Here is a 21,831-nt window from a genome sequence, read left to right on the forward strand (position 1 = left end):
AAAAAAAAAAAAAAAAAGATATGTCCTGTAGCATTATTTGTAATGCAAACAAAATTTTAAAATATTCACAGATAGGTGATACTATACCACATTCATCAAATCTCAGAATCTAATAGTAACAAATATCACCATTTTGTGTCTAGGAAAACATAATGCAAATTAAACTCTGACCAGTCATTGATTCTACAGTGCATTCTCATTTCAGAAATAATAAAATATGAAAAAAATGTACATTTTATAATTAATCGATTGTGATAGTAAGTTAATACAATAAGATAACATAAAGCAGGCAAAAAGAACAGAATGAAAAATGTTATGTATGGACATAGAAAGATGTCCTATACACATTAAAGTAAGGTATAACATATTGTATATGGTATGACCCTATCTTTCATATAAACATTTTAAAAATGAACATATTGGCTTATATGGTGTTTAGAAAGAAGCCTAAAAGGATATATACTCAAGTTAAAATAAACATTATAGCCAAAGAGACTAGGACTATGAAGAACTTCTCTTTTGTACATTTCTGAATATATAAACATTTCTCATTTAAGTATTTAATACTATACATTACTTCTGTAATCTGATATAGATTTAAAGTACTTTTAGTAATATTAAGTCAGTTTTGGCTCACTGAAAAGTAACTATAATTTTTATACCATTTACTCAACCTTAAAACTGGAGAATTTGGGGGAAGAGGATTAAGGACATAATCCTTAACTTGCTATATTACAGATTTTAAAAAACAACAGCCTTCAATGTTTTTTAGTATGTTCACCTGTGCAACTATTATAATTTAATTGTATAACAATCCCATCACCCCAGAAAGAAACCCAGTACCCATTTGCAGCCACTTCCCATTTCCCCATTCCCCCGGCAACCACTAATCTACTTTCTAACTCTATGGATTTGCCCATTCTGGACATTTTGCATAAATGGAACAACAAAATATGTGATCTTTCATGACTGGCTTCTTTTTCTTTTTTTTTTTTTTTTTTTTTTTTGAGACAGAGTCTCGCTCTGTGGCCCAGGCTGAAGTACAGTGGCATGATCTCAGTTCACTGCAACCTCTGCCTCCTGGATTCAAGCAATTCTCCTGCCTCAGTCTCCCAAGTATGAGACTACAGCCGCATGCCACCACGCCTGGCTAATTTTTGTATTTTCAGTAGAGATGGGGTTTCACCCTGTTGGCCAGGATGGTCTCGATCTCTTGACCTCCTCATTTGCCTGCCTCGGCCTCCCAAAGTGCTGGAATTACAGGCGTGAGCCACCGCACCCAGATGACTGGCTTCTTTTATTTAGCATGTTTTCAAGGTTCATCCATGCACCAGGTGCACCGTCACTATAGATTTATATGTAATAATGTCTTCCAGAAAAATACTCCCGCCCATGTAGAATAGTACATAGACAGAATAGGTTCTTTATGAAAAGAATAGGAAAACATTTCTATTAACTTGCAAAAGGTATTTTCAATCTAGAAATTGCTTAAAAACTAAATGTATACAATATAAATTTATATTCTCAATAGCACAACCTTGGTCTACATTAGATCTCTTCTAATAAAAATGACTATACAAATAATGTATCCACAAAAAGTAGATTTCAAGTCAGTGCCCAGAATTCAAAAACAACATCATTTAAAATGAGAACAGTTACTATAACAAAAGTCCTTAAAAAGCAACAGCCTTCAATGTTTTTTAGTATGTTCACAGAACTGTGCAACTATCATAATTTAATGGTATAATTAAATCCCAAACTGAATTAGTTATACTTAATGTCATTTCTCAAACTGGTGAGGTAAGCTGAGGAAAAAGACTATTTTGAAAAAAATCTAAGGTTTCCAAAGCTGTATAAACACTTATGTTCCATAACAGGTGCAGAACAATCTAGGTAAACTGGATTTTCTGCAAATATACTTTCTCTCAGGATTCAACGGTATGGGTAGCTTGTGAGAGATCCCAGGTATAGAAGATATACATATCAACACTTCCTTGATGCTTCCTTTAAAAGAAAAGTGATATGAAGCCTGTGGAAGTCCCAGAAGATCTACAGTATTAAAAATGAAAACTACTATACTATACTAAAAGGAAACCTAAAACCACAACCGTACCCACTGTTACAAGGAAGTTGCACATGATCATTGGCTACCTGAGGGAGAAAACATAACTGGTGATTCAAAAGTGGGAGAGAAAATAATCAACATGTCTACAACCAACCAAGCTTTTTCCAAATGATCACCTCTATCTATGAACAAGAAAATGAAAGCTAACAACAACAAAAGCTCACACGGACTAGTTGGTTTCACATGCTTAGTGCCGCAATAGAAAAAAATTTTAAAAAAGTCACTAAACCCTTTACCCAACTCTAAATGAAACTTATAGCATTCTCACCAGTCTCTTACCTGTTAAAGACCAAATCAACCCACCAACCAGAATCTGCACCTACAAACTCTGCCTGTCCCCACAATGCTCTTCTCAAAAGACCATCCCCTCAATTACACACCTGTCTACCTCTTTCTATGCTACATCTACTTTTTTTTTCTATGTTACATCAACATTTTCGTCAGCATGCTCAATCTCCTAATTTTTTTCCTATTGCCCCCACTTCCACCACCGGCTACGACTCCATTTCTTTACTCCTCACTGTGGCCAAAGTCCTCCAGAGTTATCCACTGTCTCTAACTCACCTCTTCCTAAAATCCATTCCAATCAGGATGTCTCCATCCCACGGCTGAAACTTTCTTGTCCAGGTCACCAGTGACCTCTACTCTGCTCCATACAATGGTCAATTCTCAGACCTTATGTAATTTTCAGATCCAATCCATTAGCCAATTCTCTTGGTTTTCAGTTGGATTTTTAAAAGAATCATATTTTTTGTTATTATTATTTTGGGATTTTTAAAAATTTAACTCTTTAATCCATCTAGAACTTACTTTACACTTTGTCCTAACAATATCTACATATTTTTTAAAATAATAATACAGACTTATTCCATCACTATTTACTAAATAATGTGGCAGTTTTTTGTTGTTGGTTTTTGTTTTTTTGGTAGAGGTGAGATCTCATTATATTGCCCAAAGTGGTGTTGAACTCCTGGCCTCAAGCAGTCCTCCCACCTCAGACTCCCAGATCCAAATAATGCTTCTTCATGAGTACTTTTGATCGGTAGGGTTCAAATATTCCTTGGCTTAAAATTATTTTCTATTATAATTTTGATTTTTTTTCCTAGGATTTTCTTAACAGATATAATCTACAGATTTGGTATCTATTCTCTACCTCTGAATCTTCCACCATCTCTCTCAAAACATCTCTGAAAATTGGAATGCGTTTTATAATTGATGACACCTTACTATGGTCAGGCAGCTGTCACAACACAGCTGTCACTGCCTGCACAGGAGCAATTTGTTAAGGAATGAGCTCACTGAAAAGTTCTTGGGACTGAACTGCTTTTTCTGATGAAATTTTCATTTTCGTGATATTGATTAATATCATGAAAGTGACAGCATCAAATGTGCACGATGGAATAATCTGCAGCTTGGAGATTAATCTCAGAGACATAACACAGAAATCTTTAAAAATGTTCTTGATGACAGAGAAGATAGTATCACAAAGAAAATCATGGGCATCAGCCTGGGCAACCTGGCGAAACCCCATCTCTACCAAAAATACAAAAAATCAGTTGGGCATGCTGGCGTGCGCTGGTGGTCCCAGCTACTTGGGAGTCTGAAATAGGAGGATCCCTTGAGCCTGGGAGGCAGAGGTTGCAGTGAGCCAAGATCACACCACTGCACTCCAACCTGGGTGACAGAGTGAGATCAAAGAAAATCATGGCATCCACTCTAAAAAAAAACTGATTTAAAAGGTTAGAGTCTGAACATGAAATTTTAGGAATACCTTAATCAATTTATACTGCTTATTTCATCCTTTTTTAGGTGTGCACCTAAAAACAGACACAGATTAAAAATCTACGTTTAAATAAACCTAAGAGATCACTGAGTATAAGATAAAAATGCTAAGTGATAAGGGAGGCATTATGTCACAGTTAGCTTTTTCCCCTTGGTGTCAGAGATGATGCAGATTACAACGGACAGTGACTTGGGTTTGGTAAATAAGATCCGTGGAATCAAACCTCTACTGAAGAGAGTTACTGTCCTCCCTTGCTTGAATTTCTGCAATAGTCTTCTCACAGGTCCCCTTGCTTCTACCCTTACTCCCATATTACTTTTTTTTTTTTTTCTGAGGTAGAGTCTCGCTCTGTCGTCGCCCAGGCTGGAGTGCAGTGGTGCAATCTTGGCTCACTGCTAGCTCTGCCTCCCAGGTTCACGCCATTCTCCTGCCTCAGCCTCCCAAGTAGCTGGGACTACAGGCGCCAACCACCACGCCTGGCTAATTTTTTGTATATATATATATATTTTTTAGTAGAGACGGGGTTTCACGGTGTTAGCCAGGATGGTCTCAATCTCCTGACCTTGTGATCCATCCACCTCGGCCTCCCAAAGTGCTGGGATTACAGGCGTGAGCCACTGCGCCCGGCCTAGTCTATTTTTCAACTAAGCAATCACAGTGATCCCGTAAAAACTGAAGTCATATCATGACAAATATAAGTCTGTAGTGTCTTTGTATTTCACTCAGAGTAAACGTCCAAGCCCTCCCAATGGCTTGCCCAGGTCTAGATGGTCTATTAATAGCTTACCCCAACCTCATCATTATCTCTGATCATCTACTACTACACCTGCTCTGCCCTCCTCACTCCTCTCTACCACACTTCAGACCCTTCTTCAAACAAGCCATGTGTGCTCCTGCCTAAGCACCTTCTCCCTAACTTCCCTCTGCCTGGAAAACTCTTGCTCTACATATACACTTGGCAGACTCCTTCACTCCTCCAAAGCCTTAGCTCAAGTCTCACCTTGAGCAAAGGGGAGCAACTTGAACAACCAACCTTGTGTCCTACCATTGGTATTCCCATTCTCTTTTTTTCCCCTTTCTTTCCAAAGTATACTTAACACCCTTAAAATATGTTCTACTTTATTTGTTTTTCATGTACTGCTTATTCTCTAACTTTCACAGCTTGAATACTATGAAGTCCAAGAGGGCAGAGACCTTTACTACCTGTTTTGTTGAATAATATATTCCAAGCACTTAACCTGCCACACGGTAGGCCTCTATATAGCTTGAATGAATAAATAATTAGAACTGCTACACAGCTTTCTGCTGAAAAGTCCAAGGAAATACATTTCAAATGAATGAATGGTGACATTTAAAAAGATACTTGAGAATCAATTCTGATTTATTTTCCTTTATACAATGAATCCAGTGCGAGTTGGAGCTTAATTTCTGAGGGTCTACACCCAAGGTTGTTAGAGAAAAGATCTCTTCTTTGCATGTCGTATAAACTTAATAAATATCAGTAAGACTGTATTTTAAACTTTCTAAATATGCCCAGTATCAGTTTCTTTATACTTCCTTTAATTAAAAATAGAAAATTGCCTTTAAAAAAAGTCTTACCGGTAGGTCAGTGAAAGCAATACCTAAAAAGGAAAAAAAAAAAAAAAAGTGGCATTAGAAACTGTTTTTCAAAGCAGACTATACTGACAAGCTGAACTTGTAACTAAAAGAAGGAAACAAATGGTAAAAGAAAAAACATTAAAGCCTAAATAAAAAATAAGACTATTTTTCATCAATAACACTAACATATGTCTGGGTGAATGAATGCTGTCCCCCTTCAAGATAATCAGGCTTGCTAGTCATACACAAATTTTATTTCTGAGATGTTGCCATTGTCTTCAGGATTTTTGAAATACTTTTAGATATATCTTCAAAGCTACATTAGAAAACACATTAAGAAAGTTGGTTGCAAAACAGTCACAGTTTATTTTTTACCCCCAACTTGCCATTTGTAGCCTCATCGTTTAATAATCATCATCTAGATTTAGCTTTTAAGTAATTTTAGGTGGAAGGAAAGGAGTTTTTCTGTTATAAAAGGCAAACAAGGGAAAATACAGTATATTTTTGCTTCTTTAAAAAATGTTTATGAAAGTAAATTCTTTAACTTATGATTTACTCGTGGGAAAAATCAATTCCTCCTTCAAAGGATAAAGGATTTTGCACAGTTGAGAATTTCTCTTGAATACCTTTTCACAGTAATTACAACAGTCAGGTTCTAGATACAACTTGAGCAATGGCAATATCATTGGAATAAGTCTACTGTCAACCCAACGTGACAATTTAATGACCTCCTTTCAAATATTCAAATATACAACTTAGCTGAAAATAAGATAATAAAGTATTTCTGTAGATACATTTTTAAAGATTTAGCACTAGAATAATGGGAGAGCAGTATTGGTGAGTCAGTCAGTTGATCTCAATTCTTCCAGTCTAAAACAAAATCAAAACCAAACCAGCACCACTGTTTCTACAGTCTTGATTACTATCTTAAAACCGAGAGAATTTCCATTAAATTATTTGTAAGGTCTATTCCTACTTGACATTTTATTCTTCTATGATTGTGCTGTACTAACAGAAAACACCTAACTGTTTATTAAGATAATAAAGTTAAAAGACAAACTGAATATAAATTTTACACTTTTAAAATAATGTGTAAAAATAATGTTTTGTAGTTAGTAAAGCCCTATTTTTACGATTTTTAAAAACTAGTAAATTCATGGTGGCTTGTTAAAAGCAAAGCAAAGTTACGGTTCCTGTTTCCCCCATATAAAACATTATCATTACATTTAACTTCATTAATAACACAGACAGCAAAGTACTATCAGCCCAAATAAAAAATTTACCCCCAAAATTTCACAAAAGTAAAAAGAATACAGAAAGCAACAGAGAATAAATGTTTTAATATACTATAACTAGACATATTTCTAATATTTTTTCATAAAATAAGCTAATCAATTATTTTTCTCACAGATGTCTAGTTATAATGAAGACTGTATATTCTATCTTTAGCAAAAATCCTTTGTGTCTGTAATTACTGAAATCTTCACTTTACCAAAAACTCTAATGAAAAATTCAAAATTAATTCCAAAGGTTAACATTTTTTAACACTGCCAAATAAAGTTACCACACGTTTTTGCTCAGATCATGAAAAGATGCCACTTTAACAAGATGATGTAACTATTTGAATTCTACACAGAAAGCAATTTTCTATACTCATAATTTCCTGATTTGTCAGGCTTTTTGAAAAGTGATCTTCAATTGATGAATGTCATTCAATAAAGTAAAAAACTATCAAATTAAGTTAACCTATATACTGCAATGTTTTCTCTTATTTTCTTAAATAAAACCTTTCTATTTTTCTTTATATAGTAAGCAAATATATATTCTGAAAGTCTTCCATGAGACAGAAACTAAAGATGTATCAGGTTTTGGGTACAGATTATCCATTTAGGAAGTACAAGGGAATAGTAACTAAATATTTAATAGTATTTTATCTTCTAAGATGTCAGAATCCAGACCAGAGGTAGGCAAAGCTTTCCCACAAAGGACTACTAATATGTTCTGCTTTCCAGGCCATATGGTCTTTAACACAAACACCCAACTCTGCCATTGTAACAGGAAAGCAACCATAAATATATGTAAGTGGGTGTGGCTGGTTTCTAATGAAATTTTATTTTAAAATACACAGGAGGCTAACTTGGCCATCGCTTGTAGACTCCTGTTCTAGAGAAGTAATTTCCGCTCATCAGTGTTTTACCAGTGGATTCCAGGAACCTAGCTCAGGGCTGACAAACAATGATACTAAATAGCATTTAATGATTATTCACTAGATTCCAGAACTGTGCACATACTAAGCAGTTTACTCCAACAACCTTAGTGAGATAGGTATTACAGTGATCCTAACTGACAAACTGAGAAAACTAAGGCACAGAAATGTTAAGTACTTTACATATGGTTACATGGCATAAGCCAGGAGTCAAACCCAGGCAAGTCTGACTAAAGAACTGTTATTAACCACTGTTATACCACCTCTCTATGTGTTTAATATTTATTAAATTTAAGAATGAATAATGCCAAACATTCAGGTTTACTTAAAATTAAAATGTGGTCTGGGCGCAGTGGCTCACACCTGTAATGCCAACACTTTGGAAGGCTGAGGCGGGTGTATCACTTGAGGTCAGAAGTTCAAGATCAACCTAGACAACATGGTGAAACCCCATTCTACTAAAAATACAAACATTAGCTAGGGGTGATGGTGCGCCTGTAATCCCAGCTATTCAGGAGGCTGGGGAAGGAGAATTGCTTGAAACTAGGAGGTGCAGGTTCTGAGCTGAGATCGCATCACTGTACTCCTGCCTTGGCGACAGAAGGAGACTCTGTCTCAAAAATAAATTAATTAATTAACTAAATAAAATTTATAATGTGACTCCATTATTAAGTGCATCTTTTTAAAGACACATCACACATTTCAAAAATAGCTTTCTCAGCCAAGAGAAAAATTTAATTTAAATCTTTGTGAAAATAGGGAAAAAGTAAAATCATATCACCTGTGATTGTCTTATCTCCCAAAATGAAATTTCTTCTCTGGAAAGTTTTCAAAGTTTATGATAAAGAGATTGTGGTTTTTTAAAAGTGTATTCTTTGGTTTTTGAGCCAAAGATCATACCTAAAACCAGATTTCTCCGGATTCAAAACTTCAAACATCTTAAGCAGTCAAGCCAACCAAGATTATATGATCAGTCAGAATAGCAACAATAAATTCAAGAGGACTGTATTGTTCTTGGAAACCAGGTGGCCACAACAATGAAATCACACACAAATATACATAATTTGTTTGGGGTCCTTAATATTATTATACTAGTGAGAAAAGGATCTGTTGTGGACTTGAGAAAAACTTTTAAGTCAGATAATACAGAAGGACTTCAGAATTAAAATCAGTAATCAGAAATAGAAATGTTAAGCTAAATATGAAAAAAGTTAACTTTATATAAGAGATACATTGAAACACTTTGAAAAGAGTACTGCCAGTGCAGCCAGAAATTCAGAATTTTCTATTATACTATGAAATAACAGAAAAAACAGCTTTTGTGTTAAAGAACATCTATTATGTGTCTAAGCATACTACTTTAAGTCTAATTTCTAAATACTATTTATAAGCAGAGTTTCTGCCTTCTAGGGTTACTTAGTTTATGCTTCTCTTCGTTTTACCTCATTAAAAATAATTTGCTTTGAGTCAAAGATTTTTCCAGCAGTAAAATGTGAAATCCTTTTTTATGAAACAAAAAGCATCAGTGTTACTATCCTTTATACTTTCTATAGTTTAAAAAAAAAAAATACTTCTAAGAAAAAGGAATATAATGACCATATACAACTTTAAATTTGAAGTGCTATGAGTACATGAATATTCCACTGAAAATCTTAATTTACTATTAGTCTTACAATGTATGGGTTTCAAGTTTTCCATAACCTATTTTATTTTCAGAAGTTTTTTTATTCTCAGAAGTTTTGTCACTGTTTGCTTAATTCTGCTCCCTTCCATAGAACAAACTTGTATTTACCAACTTAGCCATCTTTGTTAGCAGATCTGACCTTTGAGTGTGTTGATGCCCTTCATATGCTTGTGGCATCAAGCTTTCCCTTCCTTTGTTACTATTCCCCACACTATCCTAACAACTGATTGCTCCTTTTTCTTAGCACCTGTTACTTAGAAAATTAGATTATACTGTGTAGCGTTTTATTTAAAGCAGAAAACTCGTGGCATTTCTATTTCTAGAATAAATATCTCAGTGTAGGGATTATTTCTACAGTAACTCCTATACATATATGTATCATATAGATGGCCTTCACAGAATATAAATATTCACCATTTCCTCAGCTTTTATCTGGGGAAAAAGGAAGAAACCATTTTCAGAGGCATCTATCTATAAAGGAGAATCACATAATAATATAACCACCATCCTGGAAGTATAATAATCTCAGTATTTGGTTATATTGCATGCAACATATTATCTCAGTACCTAAACTATGTCCATTCTTGGTGTAAAAGCAGGTATTGTTGATAAGATTAACACAACAGCCAATGACATCACCAGTAGTGAAAGTTGGTCCATAAGGTTGTCCAGTCCCGGAAGAACAAAACGAATGTCCATCATCCCCATGGTAACCATATGAATGTTTATCCCAACCTACGGAGAAAGTTCCGGCATATTTACAATGAAAAGTAAGGTTCCTCTGTACTAGGTTTATTCACTAAGATTATGATAAATCAGAACAGTACAAGATAATATAAAGATGAAATTTCCAATGTACATTTAAATTCTCAACAATTACAAAATTTATTCTATATTAAAATACTGTTTACAAATTTAAGAAAAATAGCTACACAGAACACTAAAATATTAAACAGAGAGAACCCCTACCAGAAAAAAACCAACATAAATGCTACAACCACAGGAGGACACATTTTCTGTGCATATTCGTTTTGCTAATATACTAAAAATAATTTTGCTTTGATTTAAAGAAACACACACGTTTCATATAACATGAGAGATTACATCCTATTCAATCACTGCAAGTTTCTCAAGGCTGTGATCCAAATATAAAAGCCAAACAAGGTGTGGTCTTACTAAACTACAGATAGGTTTATATCATCATTAAGAGATTTCTACCTTGTCAGTTACTTCGATAAGGAGTTTTCAAATAATAAATACCTCAATTAAACCCTCTTTCAAGTATAATTTTAAGCAAAAGGGAACAAAGAAAGTATGTCAAGGTAACATATCTGATTACAATCAGATGCAACTACATTGTCTTGGTTTGTTTCAGGCACTTCATGTAGTTTTACATTGATAGTTTTGCCTTGTACTTCAAAAAGTCTTGCTAAAATTAATTTTTAACTTTGGCAAAGAGAGTATTAGAAGACACAATTTAAGAATCACTTCCTTCTGATAAGTGGTACTGGGAAACAGGTCTGCCATCTCTATTCATCTCTTCCTTAGTTTACTTTAAGTATTAGTCGATATTCCCAGAACATTAAACAACTGAAGATGGGTTAAAAGTCAAAAATTTGCTGGGTAGCCAATATAACCAGCCACATTAAAATATTTAAAGTAGTTGATATTACTATGTACTAAAAATTAAAAATATCAAAATACAAAAAAAGCATGAAATATATATGTTTTACTAAACAGTGTGAAATTTAAATTTATTAAAAACCACTCACAGGCTGGACACGGTGGCTCATGCCTGTAATCCTAACAGTTTGGGAGGCCGAGGCAGGTGGATCACCTGAGGTCAGGGGCTCACGACCAGCCTGGCCAACATAGTGAAACCCCATCTCTACCAAAAATCCAAAAATTAGCTGGGGCTGGTGACGCATGCCTGTAATCCCAGCTACTCGGGAGGCTGAGGCAGGAAAACTGCCTGATCCCAGGACGCAGAGGTTGCAGTGGGCCAAAACTGCACCACTGCAGTCCAACCTGGGTGACACAGTGAGACTCTGTCTCAAAAAAAAAAAAAAAAAATCCCACTCAGCTTTCACTTAAAATTCATGATATTGATGATTAAAAACACAGAAAATCAGTATCTTTAAATAATATAATTTCTTACTTGAAAATTTTAACCAGAAAGAGCTACTCATAAGACATAATACTGGAATTCAATTACAAGTGTACCTGGTAGTCTATTCATGTTCACACCTTGAGCAGAAAGACCAATTCCCATGTAACTGTTGGCGGGGGTGAGGGGAGAGAAGAAAAGGACATTATTATAGTCATATATGTATAAATTACCAAACACTCTCAAACAATATCAGAACCAAGCCCAAGGTCGAACTCCTAAGGTAGCTACAAAAATTTTATTACAATTTATTATGTAACAACAATGGGCAATATTAAGTACCAATAATACTCACACTTCACAGCAAACTCATATGGTAATAATTCATAAATACACAAAGCATTAATACACAGCTATGCACTCTACTGACACCTATAAAAAATATCTCCAATTTATTTACAGATAAATGTTTGGGATTAAGATTTCTCACAAAAAAGCACAGAGGGATTGTGGAAAGAAAAAAAAATGTTAAGGAAACAAATATGTTTCCCAAGGGGCACAGTAAAAATTTAGACCGCACGCGCACGCGCGCACACACACACACGGAAATATGGATTCACATTTGGAAAAAAATTTCAAACTCACATAAAAATATCTTAATAAAATTACCCCACAGTATGTATTTTCTATACTGGCTTTCTAAAACTGAGCAAATTGACAAAATCTACCTAAACAGAGGGTTCTTTATTATCAATTTATAAAATCAGAACAAAATAATCTCCACACAATACACAAGGAAAGATTATTAAGGTATTCAGTTATTTTTCAAATGCTTATAAAACATTAACAACAAAACCTGATAAAGATAGTTCAAAGGAAGAAAACATAACACAACACACTTGTAAATATGAACACAAAAAGAAAAACAAAATAAAAAGCAAACTGAATCCAGTTTGTTAAAAGGATAATTGACCATTATTGTTATCAAGGTTTTAAATGGCATTTGATAAAATTCAGCCACCATTCCTAATAAGAACTCCAATAAAATAAGAATAAAAGGAAATTATTTAACTATGAGACTTTTCCCCCAAATACAGCAAGCAAGATATTCAACAGTAAAACACACTGAAGGCATTTCCACTAAAATCAAGAGATGCCTATAATTGTTAAATACTGTTTTAGGGGCTTTAGAAAACTTAATAAAAAGAAAACTAAATGACTAGTATAAATGTTAAAAGATATAAAAGCACCTTTATTTGTAGTGGGTATGATTACATACATAGAAAACCACAGAATCTACCAAAACCTTTTACAATTATTCAGGCATTTTGGCAAAGTGACTACATATTAGAGGAACATTTTAATATTGTGGCCAGCTGGACAGCCACAATAACTACAGAAAACATAAAACAGGAACAAGGTTCTCAAGGAAGGCTCAAAATTACATATTAAAAGCTGTATATAAATGGATATAGTAAACATCTGGATAACTTGAGTGCATAAAATGGCAGTCTTTCAGACAGGCACACAGGCTCACAGCTGGAATCCCAGCACTTTCAGAGACTGAAGCAAGAGGATCTTTTGAGCCCAAGAATTCAAGACCAGCCTGGGCAACACTGGGAGACCTTGTCTCGAAAAAAAACAAAATCATCAGTTGTGTGTGGTGGTGCACACCTGTGTACCTAGCTATGTGGGAGGCTGATGTGGGAGGACTGCTTGACCCCAGGAGGTTGAGGCTGCAGTGAGCTATGAATAATCACACCACTGCATTCCACCCTGAGTGACAGACCAGGACTCTGTCACTCAGACTGGAGTGCAAAAATAAAAAAAGGAGGACAACCTTTCTGAAATGATGTATACATACATTTATACATTTCAATACCTATTCCAACAGAAGTTTTAAAACTGAGCAAAATTATTTCAAAGTTCATATGGAAAAACACGTAATTTTGATAAAAAGACAAAATTTTAAAAAAGAAAACTCAGTTTTCCCTACTAGAAATTAAAACACATAGTTAATTAGATTCAGAAGAGCAATATTACCACTATGAGCATATGCCAAGTGAGACACGAGTGACAAAACATTAGGAAACAACATATAGATGTCTAGTCAAGAAGGCTCATTAAGTTTGTATTTTGATTCAGCCCCTTTGCTACAAGTACAATATAAAATGTAAGTATTACATTTTATTTAAAAAGTCTAAGTCATAAGACAATGAGAAGAAACACAAGGCTGTGAATGGGGATATAAGCTGTGGACCTGCAAAGCCCTGAGTCTGTGAGCACTCAACAGTGGCTCAAAGTTCCCCCTCCTCTGGGTAAACAAGGACTAAAAATGTTCCAGAAGAGGAGTATTAACTATGTTTATTGCTTAAAGCCAAAGGCTGGAACAGGCTTCTCCTCTTGAAAGGAGGCTAAGAATATACTGATATCACCTGCTGCCTAAGCTAGAGCTTATTTGACATTGTGGTGTAGTTAAGGGGAAAGAGAGAGAAGAAACCTCTTAACCAGGATCTAAACCAGTTAGTTATTGAATGGATCCATGACAGAATCTGCAACACTCTCAACATCATGCTGAAGCAAGAACCTGGAAACACTAATACCAACCTAGTTTTGGATTAGGAGGAATTAACTAAAACGCAAGTACAAACTGTAAGAAAGAAAATAAACAGAGAAAAAGACAGATGAGCAAAATGAAGAAAAACGTTAAACTTCCCAATCAAAATAAGGTTGCAAGGGCAAAATTCTAAAATATAAGATCAACAAATCTGACATAACAGGCACGTAGGAAAAAAATGAGAAAAAAAGAAAAAGACCAATAAAATAAATGACTGGAACATGAATTCATTCTAGATGATATCACTCAATGGATAGTATGATTTTAAAAAAACATAAAAATAAGTATATTTAGGAATATACTAAAAGAAAAAAAAAAACCATAATCACTAAGATGTAAGGACAGTGGTGTACCAGTATTTGTTGAAATAATTTAGATAGTAATTTTCCAGAATTGAAAAACATGTTGCTGAATTGAAAATACACACAACATACTGAGGAAGATAAAAATTAAGTCACACATAAGACATGCTGTAGAACATCAATCACGGTCATAATCTTAAAAGCTACCAGAAAGAAAAGCAGATTACCTAGCAAGGAATGGCAATTAGACTGACTGCAGACTTCTCCCCAGCAACAACTGATGACAAAAAACAATGGCACAGTATGTTCAAAGTATTGAAAGTAAAGTAACTGTCTACCTAGAACTTAGTTCCCAGGTAATGCAGCAAGAATGAGGGAAAAATAAGATTTTAAGATACATAAAAGCTAATGGTTTACTATACACAGACTGTCACAAAAGAACTATCTGAGGACATACTTTAGCAGCAGGGAGACAAGTGAAAATAGAAGAAAGACATGGACAAGGAAACAATCAGCACAGAAAATGACAAAATATATCACCAAAAGTCATTATTGATTTAAAAAATACTATTGAGAGTTTTAAAATCAATCATCCATACATAATGTGCTAGGACACAATTACCTGACACATAAACAAAAAATATCCATGTTCAAAAGAAAGGACAAACAGGGAATGACCCTGAGACAATCCAGATGTGAGAATTAGCAGACAAAAAAATTTAAACCAGGTACTGTTACAATGCACAAGATGTAGGGAGAAATACTCTTGCTTTGAATGAAAGGAAATTCCAGAAAAGAAAAAGAATCAATAAAAAGGAACTACTATGGTCTGAATGTGTGTGTCCCCCAAAATTCTTATGTTGAAACCCAGTCCCTAATGTGGTGGTATTATGAGGTGGGGACCTCTGGGAGGTCATGAGGGCTGCACCCTCAGGAATGGGATTTTTGCCCTTATAAAAGAGGCATGAGAAGGCTTGTTTGCCCCTTCTGCCATGTAAGGACACACAGGTGTCACATAGGTGTTTTCTATGAAGCAGAGATTTCTCACCAGAAACTGAATCTGCTGGAGCCTTTTAATCTTGGACTTTCCAGTCTCCAGAACTATGAGCAATAAATGTGTGCTGTTTATATAATACATTACCCAGCCTAAGGTGTGTTGTTACAGGAGCCCAAACAAAAACAAGAACCAAATAGAAATCCTGGAGCTGAAAACTGTATGGAATAAATATTTACTGATGTACTTAATGGTGGACTGAAGATGGCAAAATAAATAGTAACATGAAAACAGATCTTATCTGAAGGACAGAGAAAAAAACATAAGGGTATTGGGGGGAAGAGTCCTTGGAACTGTACCAAAATACATGTAACCAATCCCAAGAAGAAAGAGAATAGGGCAGAAAAAATTTGAAAATAATTCCCCAAATTTGGTAAAAGAAAAAAACGTACAGATTCAAGAAGCTCAGCAAACATTAATTAAATAAAAAGAAAAACACACCTAGGCACAAATCACGGCTGAACTGCTGAAAACTAACAACAACAACAAAAAAATGCAGAAAACAGCTAGAGAAAAAATGACATATTACTTTCACAGGAACAAGGAGTTGAATTCCCACTGACTTATTAGAAAATATGAAGGCCAGAAGACAGTGGAATGAAATCTTTTAAAGTGCTAAAAAGAAAAAAAAAACCCAAAAGCCTGCCAAATGCAAAATGTTTTTCAAGAGAAATATTCTTAATAAAAATGAAACAAAAACATTCTCAGATAAAAACATAATGTGTTGCCAGCAAACCTACACTTAAAAAAAATGCTCTTAATTTGCCTAAAACATGACTATTTAAAGCAAAAGTGGTAACATGTATTGTGTAGTTTGTAACATATATAGATGTAATACATATGACAATTACAGCAAGGAAGACAGGAGGAAGTGACAAATGTAGAAATGCAAGTTTCTGTATTTTACATAAAATGGGTCACTATTAATTCGCAACAGGTTATGAAAAAATATATATTAAAATCTAGAATAATCGCTAAAAATAGCAGAGACATAGTTTAAAGGTCAGTAAATAAAAAATTGTAATCATGTATCAAAATAACATATGATTACTAGACAGTGTTTAACCCAAGAACACAAGATTGGTTTAACATTCAAAACCAATCAATGTATTTTACTATATGAGGGGAAAACTCCTATCATGAAATAGCTGCAGTAAAAACACCTGATACAATTTAACACCATTCAAAATAAATACTCTTAGCAAACTAACAAGGGAACTTCCCCAACCTGTATCTACAAAAACCCTACAATTAACATGCTTAACAGTGAAATACTCAACACTATTCTCTGAAAACCAACAAAAAACCAAGAAGGCCAGTGCTCACTACTCCTACTCAACACTATACTACAAATCCTAGCCATTTCAACAAGGCAAAAAAAGAGAAATAAAATGCATAAAAATTAAAAAGAAATAAAGCTGGCTCTATGTACAGATGATTGTTTATAAAGAAAATCCTAACGAATCTACAAAATAACTGGAATAAGTGAATTTAAGAAGGTTGCAGGATACAAAGTTAATATACAAAGTCCAATGTATTTGACAAGAAATACTAGAAAAACAAAATATTGAAAACCAATTCTATCTACAACACCATCAGAAAACATAGAACACTGAACAAAAGACATGCAGGCCTCTCTACTCAAAATTACCAAACATCACTTTGGGAAATTTTAAAAGACGTAAATAAATGGCAAAACATATAATGTCTATGAACTGGGCACCTCAGCTACTATTCTCTTTAAACTGATCACAGACTCAACGCAATGTAAAGCATAACCACAATAGGCTTTTCTTTTATTTTTTTAATCGGAAAAGCTGATTCTAAAGTGTATATAGAAGCTGATTAATGAATGTAAATATACAGCTTAATAGAAGAAACAAGACCTAGTATTAGATAGATCAGTAAGATGACTATAGTTGACAATATTCTATTGCACATTTCAAAATAGCTAGAAGAGAATACTTCAAATGTTTCCAGCATAAAGACAAATATTTAAGGTAATAGATACCCCCCAATACTCTGATTTTATCTTTACAATTATACGAATGTATTAAATTATCACTGTACCCCCAAGACATGGACACCTATTAGGCAGCTATAAAAAATTAAAATTAAATAAGTACAATTTACATGGAAATGTGAAGGATCTAAAACATTCTGAAAAACTTGGAAAGTTGTAGAATTTACACAATCTGACTTCAAAACATAGCATGGGTTGAGTAATCTAAACAGTATGGTACTGGCTTAAGGATCAACAAATAGATCAATGCAGCAGATTAAGGAGTCTAGAAAGAGACCCACATTCATAGTCATTTAATATTTTACAAAAGTGCCTAGACACTCCAAAAGAGGAAGGAAAGTCTTGCAAACAAATAATAATAAGATAACTGACATCCACGTGGAAAAAAGTGAGCCTTAATCTCTATCTCACACAATACACAAAAATCAAATGAAGAGGCCAGGCACAGTGCTCACGCTATAATCCCAGCACTCTGGGAGGCTGAGACGGGCAGATCACGAGGTCAGGAGATCAATACCATCATGGTTAACACAGTGAAACCCCGTCTCTACTAAAAATACAAAAATAAGCCGGGCGTGGTGGCCGGCGCCTGTAGTCCCAGCTACTGGGGAGGCTGAGGCAGGAGAATGGAGTGAACCCAGGAGGCAGAGCTTGCAGTGAGCAGAGATCGTGCAACTGCACTCCAGGCCTGGGTGACAAGCAAGAAAGACTCCGTCTCTTAAAAAAAATAAAATAAATAATAATCAAATAAAAAAAAATCAAATAAAGATGAATCACAGTCCTAAATATAAATGTTAAAAACCAGAAAGCTTCTACAAGAAAACATGTAAAACTATCTTAATGACTTGAGGATGAGGCAAAGATTTATAGGACACAAAAAGGAAGACCCATAAAAGAGTAAACTCATAAATAAAACTTTAGCAAAATTTAAAACTTCTCAACAAAAGACATAGATGATTCAATTTTCAAAAATGAACAAACGATCTGAATAGATATTTCACAAAATAAGATACTGCAAATAGCCAACAAGCACATGAAAAAGTGCTCCAAATTGTCAGTCATCAGGAAAATGCAAATTAAAACCACACTGAGATACAACTAGCATACCTGCCAGAATAGGTAAAATTTATAAAACCAACAGGTCAGTTGCCAAGCATATGGCACAATAGGAACTTTCATATATTTTTGGTGGGAATTTAAAACAATAAAACCTCTTTGAAACAAAGACTGGCAGTTACTCATAGGACTGAACACCTGCCTACCCTACGACCCAGCAATACCACTCATAAGAAAAATGAAGATTTGTCTACCAAAAAAATTCGTACAAATAGGTTCACGGCAGATTTCTTCACAATAGTGAAAAATGTGAAACAGCCTGGGTATCCATCAACAAGTGAACAGATACACAAATTGTGGTATATTCTACTCAGCAACAAAATCAAAAACAATTACTGATAAACACAAATGAATCAATCTCAAAAATGTCATATTGACTCAAGGAAGCTTTACATACAAGAAGAGCATATGCCATATAATTCCTTTTATATGAAATTTTGCAACAGGAAAAACCCATCTATGGTAGCAAATAAGTCAAAACAATGGCTGCCTCTGAAAGGGTGGGTCAAGGGCCTAAGTAGGAAGGAGCATGAGGGAACATTTCTGAGAATGATCATGTTCTATACTTTGATAGAGGTTTGCATTTCATGGGCATACCCATCTGCAAAACTTATCAAAGAGTACACTTAAGATGTGTGCATTTCACCAAATGTAAACTGTACCACACACACACACAAAAAGAGAAGTAAGCTGACATCAAACTCGAGTTAATGATATACAGGCTGTAGTGATTAGGGGGGAAGTATACCTACAGTGAAATGCATCAAAGGTTAAGATGGATCGACTGATGAAAAGAAGAATAAAGAGATACCGTATAAAACAATTATAGTCAGGTCTGCTATATCATGACATATGAGTTTCAAAAAAATCACCACATTATACAAAATCATGCAATAAAAGCTGCAAGATTTACAAAGAAAATGGGGTTAGGAGCACAGCATGCAAAAACGTTGTCAGTAACACATTTTTTAAAAGATAAGAACACAATAAAGACAATTTTACACCTATTCAATTATTAAGGAATAGACCAGGCACAGTGGCTCATGCCTGTAATCCCAGCACTTTGGGAGGCCATGGTGAGAGGAGCGCTCGAGTCCAGGAGTTCAAGACCAGCCTGGGCAACACAGTGGAACCCCATCTCTCCAAAAAAAAAAAAAAAAGAAGATTGGCATGGTGGTACACTGCCTATAGTCCCAGCTACTTGGGAGGATCACTTGAGCCTGAGAGGTCGAGGCTGCAGTAAGACGCAACGGCATTGGGTGACACAGACCTTGTCTCAAAACAACAAAATTGTTACGGAAGAGATACTACAAGAAAGTGAGTATTTTACCTTGAAAAACACCTAAGTTTATACTTGGGAAATGGGTGTCATAAGAGTTACCACTTGTGAGTTATAGTGAAGTGATGAAAGGAGGGTTATCTGACAGAGGGAAATTTGTAACACCAGGTGTGGCTGGGTGTGGCTTGTAACTCACAGTAAACTGAATAGCTGGTAGATATATGAAGGCTGTCTGACATACAAAAACAAACTCAACTCAATAATGACAGACAGGTAAAATTTATGTGAACAAGAAATTTATTACTGTGCTACTATGTGTTTACAAAGAGCAATGAACATGAAGATTTTTCAGATCAATATGTCAACATAGATCATCACAAATTATATACTGATTACGTTATGTAGGTAATGTTTGTGCCTAACATACAATGGAGACTAACAGCATCCTAGTTTAATTCCTATTATTGATAGGCTTAAGCTATCTTGCTATTTGTCCATCTGTTCTCTCCATATTTTTCTGTGTTTTTTTAATACTAATTTTTGTTTTATGGCCATTATTAGTTTTCTGCTATGCCTTTTGGCAGTATATTAATGAGTACCTTATTAAGTTTTTAATGCATCTTTGATCTATTACATTCCTGATTAAGTTAGTATATGTTTCACATGCTGGCAATGCAAGAAACACTGTTAAAAACCCATTTACAGTCATGTTCCACATAACAAAATGTTTCGGTCAACAACAGACCGCATGTACAACAATGGTCCTGTAAGATTATAATGGAACTGTTCTATACAAGTGTACCATTTTAAATCTTTTATACCACATATTTTTACTGTATCTTTTCTATGTGATGTATTTAGATACACAAAACAATTGTGTTACAATTCCCTACAGTATTCAGTACAATAACAAGCTATTCAGTTTTGTAGCTGAGGAGCAATAGACCACACCACATGGCCTAGGTGTGTAACAGGCCATGTGATATGGTCTATACCATTTAGGTCGATACATTCTACGATGTTCCTACAATGACAAAATCACCTAACAACACATTCTTCAGAATGTATCCCCATTCTTATGCGACGCATTTTTTGTTACTGTTGTCAAAAATTAAAATTAAATAAAAAAGAAAGATCTCTAATTAGTAATCCAATTTCTACCATTAAGAACGAACTAAACCCAAAGGTAGCAGAAAAGGAATTATAAAGATTAGGGCAGAAATAAGTGACACAGAGACTAGAAAAACAACAGAATCAACAAATTCAAAAGCAGGTGCTAATAAGCAAGAAAAATAAAAGACTCAAATTACTAAACATTCGGAATTAAAGGAGTATTACTACTAAACTAAAAGGGATCGTAAGAAAACAACTATTAAATACTACGAACAATGAATTACACAACCTCCTTTAAATGGACAAATTCCTAGAAAAACACAAACTACTGAAAATGCAGAGTAATTTTAAAACACAAAGACAAGCCCGTGCTCAGATGGCTTCACTGGGGAAATCTACCAAACATAAAAATTAACATTAATCTTTCCCAGACTCTTCCAAAAAAGCTAGAAATACTTCCTAACTCATTCTACAAAGCCACTACTACCTTGTTACCAAAACTAGATAAAGGAATCACAAAAAGCTACAGAAAAAAATATCCTTCATTAAATACAGATGCAAAAATCCTCAACAAATTACTAGGAAATCAAATCCAGCAACACATAAAAAAGATTATGAATCATAACCAAATGGGATTTATCCCAAAAACATGAAGTTCGTTTAACAAACAAAAATCAATCAACGTAATATATTAAGAAAAATAAAGAACAAAACCCATATAATCATCTCAACAGGCACAGAAAAATAATTTCACAAAACCCATCACCCTTTCAGGATTTAAAACAAATTATGAAAAATCATGACTCAGTAAGCTTGAAATAGG

At 34.5% G+C, this 21,831-nt stretch overlaps 1 protein-coding gene across 2 annotated transcripts in view; it reads right to left on the reverse strand.

Moving 5' to 3' along the window:
- Positions 1 to 21,831, reverse strand: part of RANBP9 (RAN binding protein 9) — a 173,302-nt gene that overhangs the window by 15,350 nt on the left and 136,121 nt on the right. For both annotated transcript variants that reach the window (XM_031934997.1, XM_031934998.1), the window contains exons 3-5: positions 11,621 to 11,673; positions 9,965 to 10,132; positions 5,508 to 5,530 (exon numbers count right to left, since the gene is read on the reverse strand). In XM_031934997.1, coding sequence (XP_031790857.1) covers positions 5,508 to 5,530; positions 9,965 to 10,132; positions 11,621 to 11,669 — 240 coding nt within the window. In that variant the 5' untranslated portion in view covers positions 11,670 to 11,673. The remainder of the gene's footprint in view (positions 1 to 5,507; positions 5,531 to 9,964; positions 10,133 to 11,620; positions 11,674 to 21,831) is intronic.

Source organism: Piliocolobus tephrosceles, chromosome Y (genome assembly GCF_002776525.5).
Source record: "Piliocolobus tephrosceles isolate RC106 chromosome Y, ASM277652v3, whole genome shotgun sequence".
NCBI classification, from domain to species: Eukaryota; Metazoa; Chordata; class Mammalia; order Primates; family Cercopithecidae; genus Piliocolobus; species Piliocolobus tephrosceles.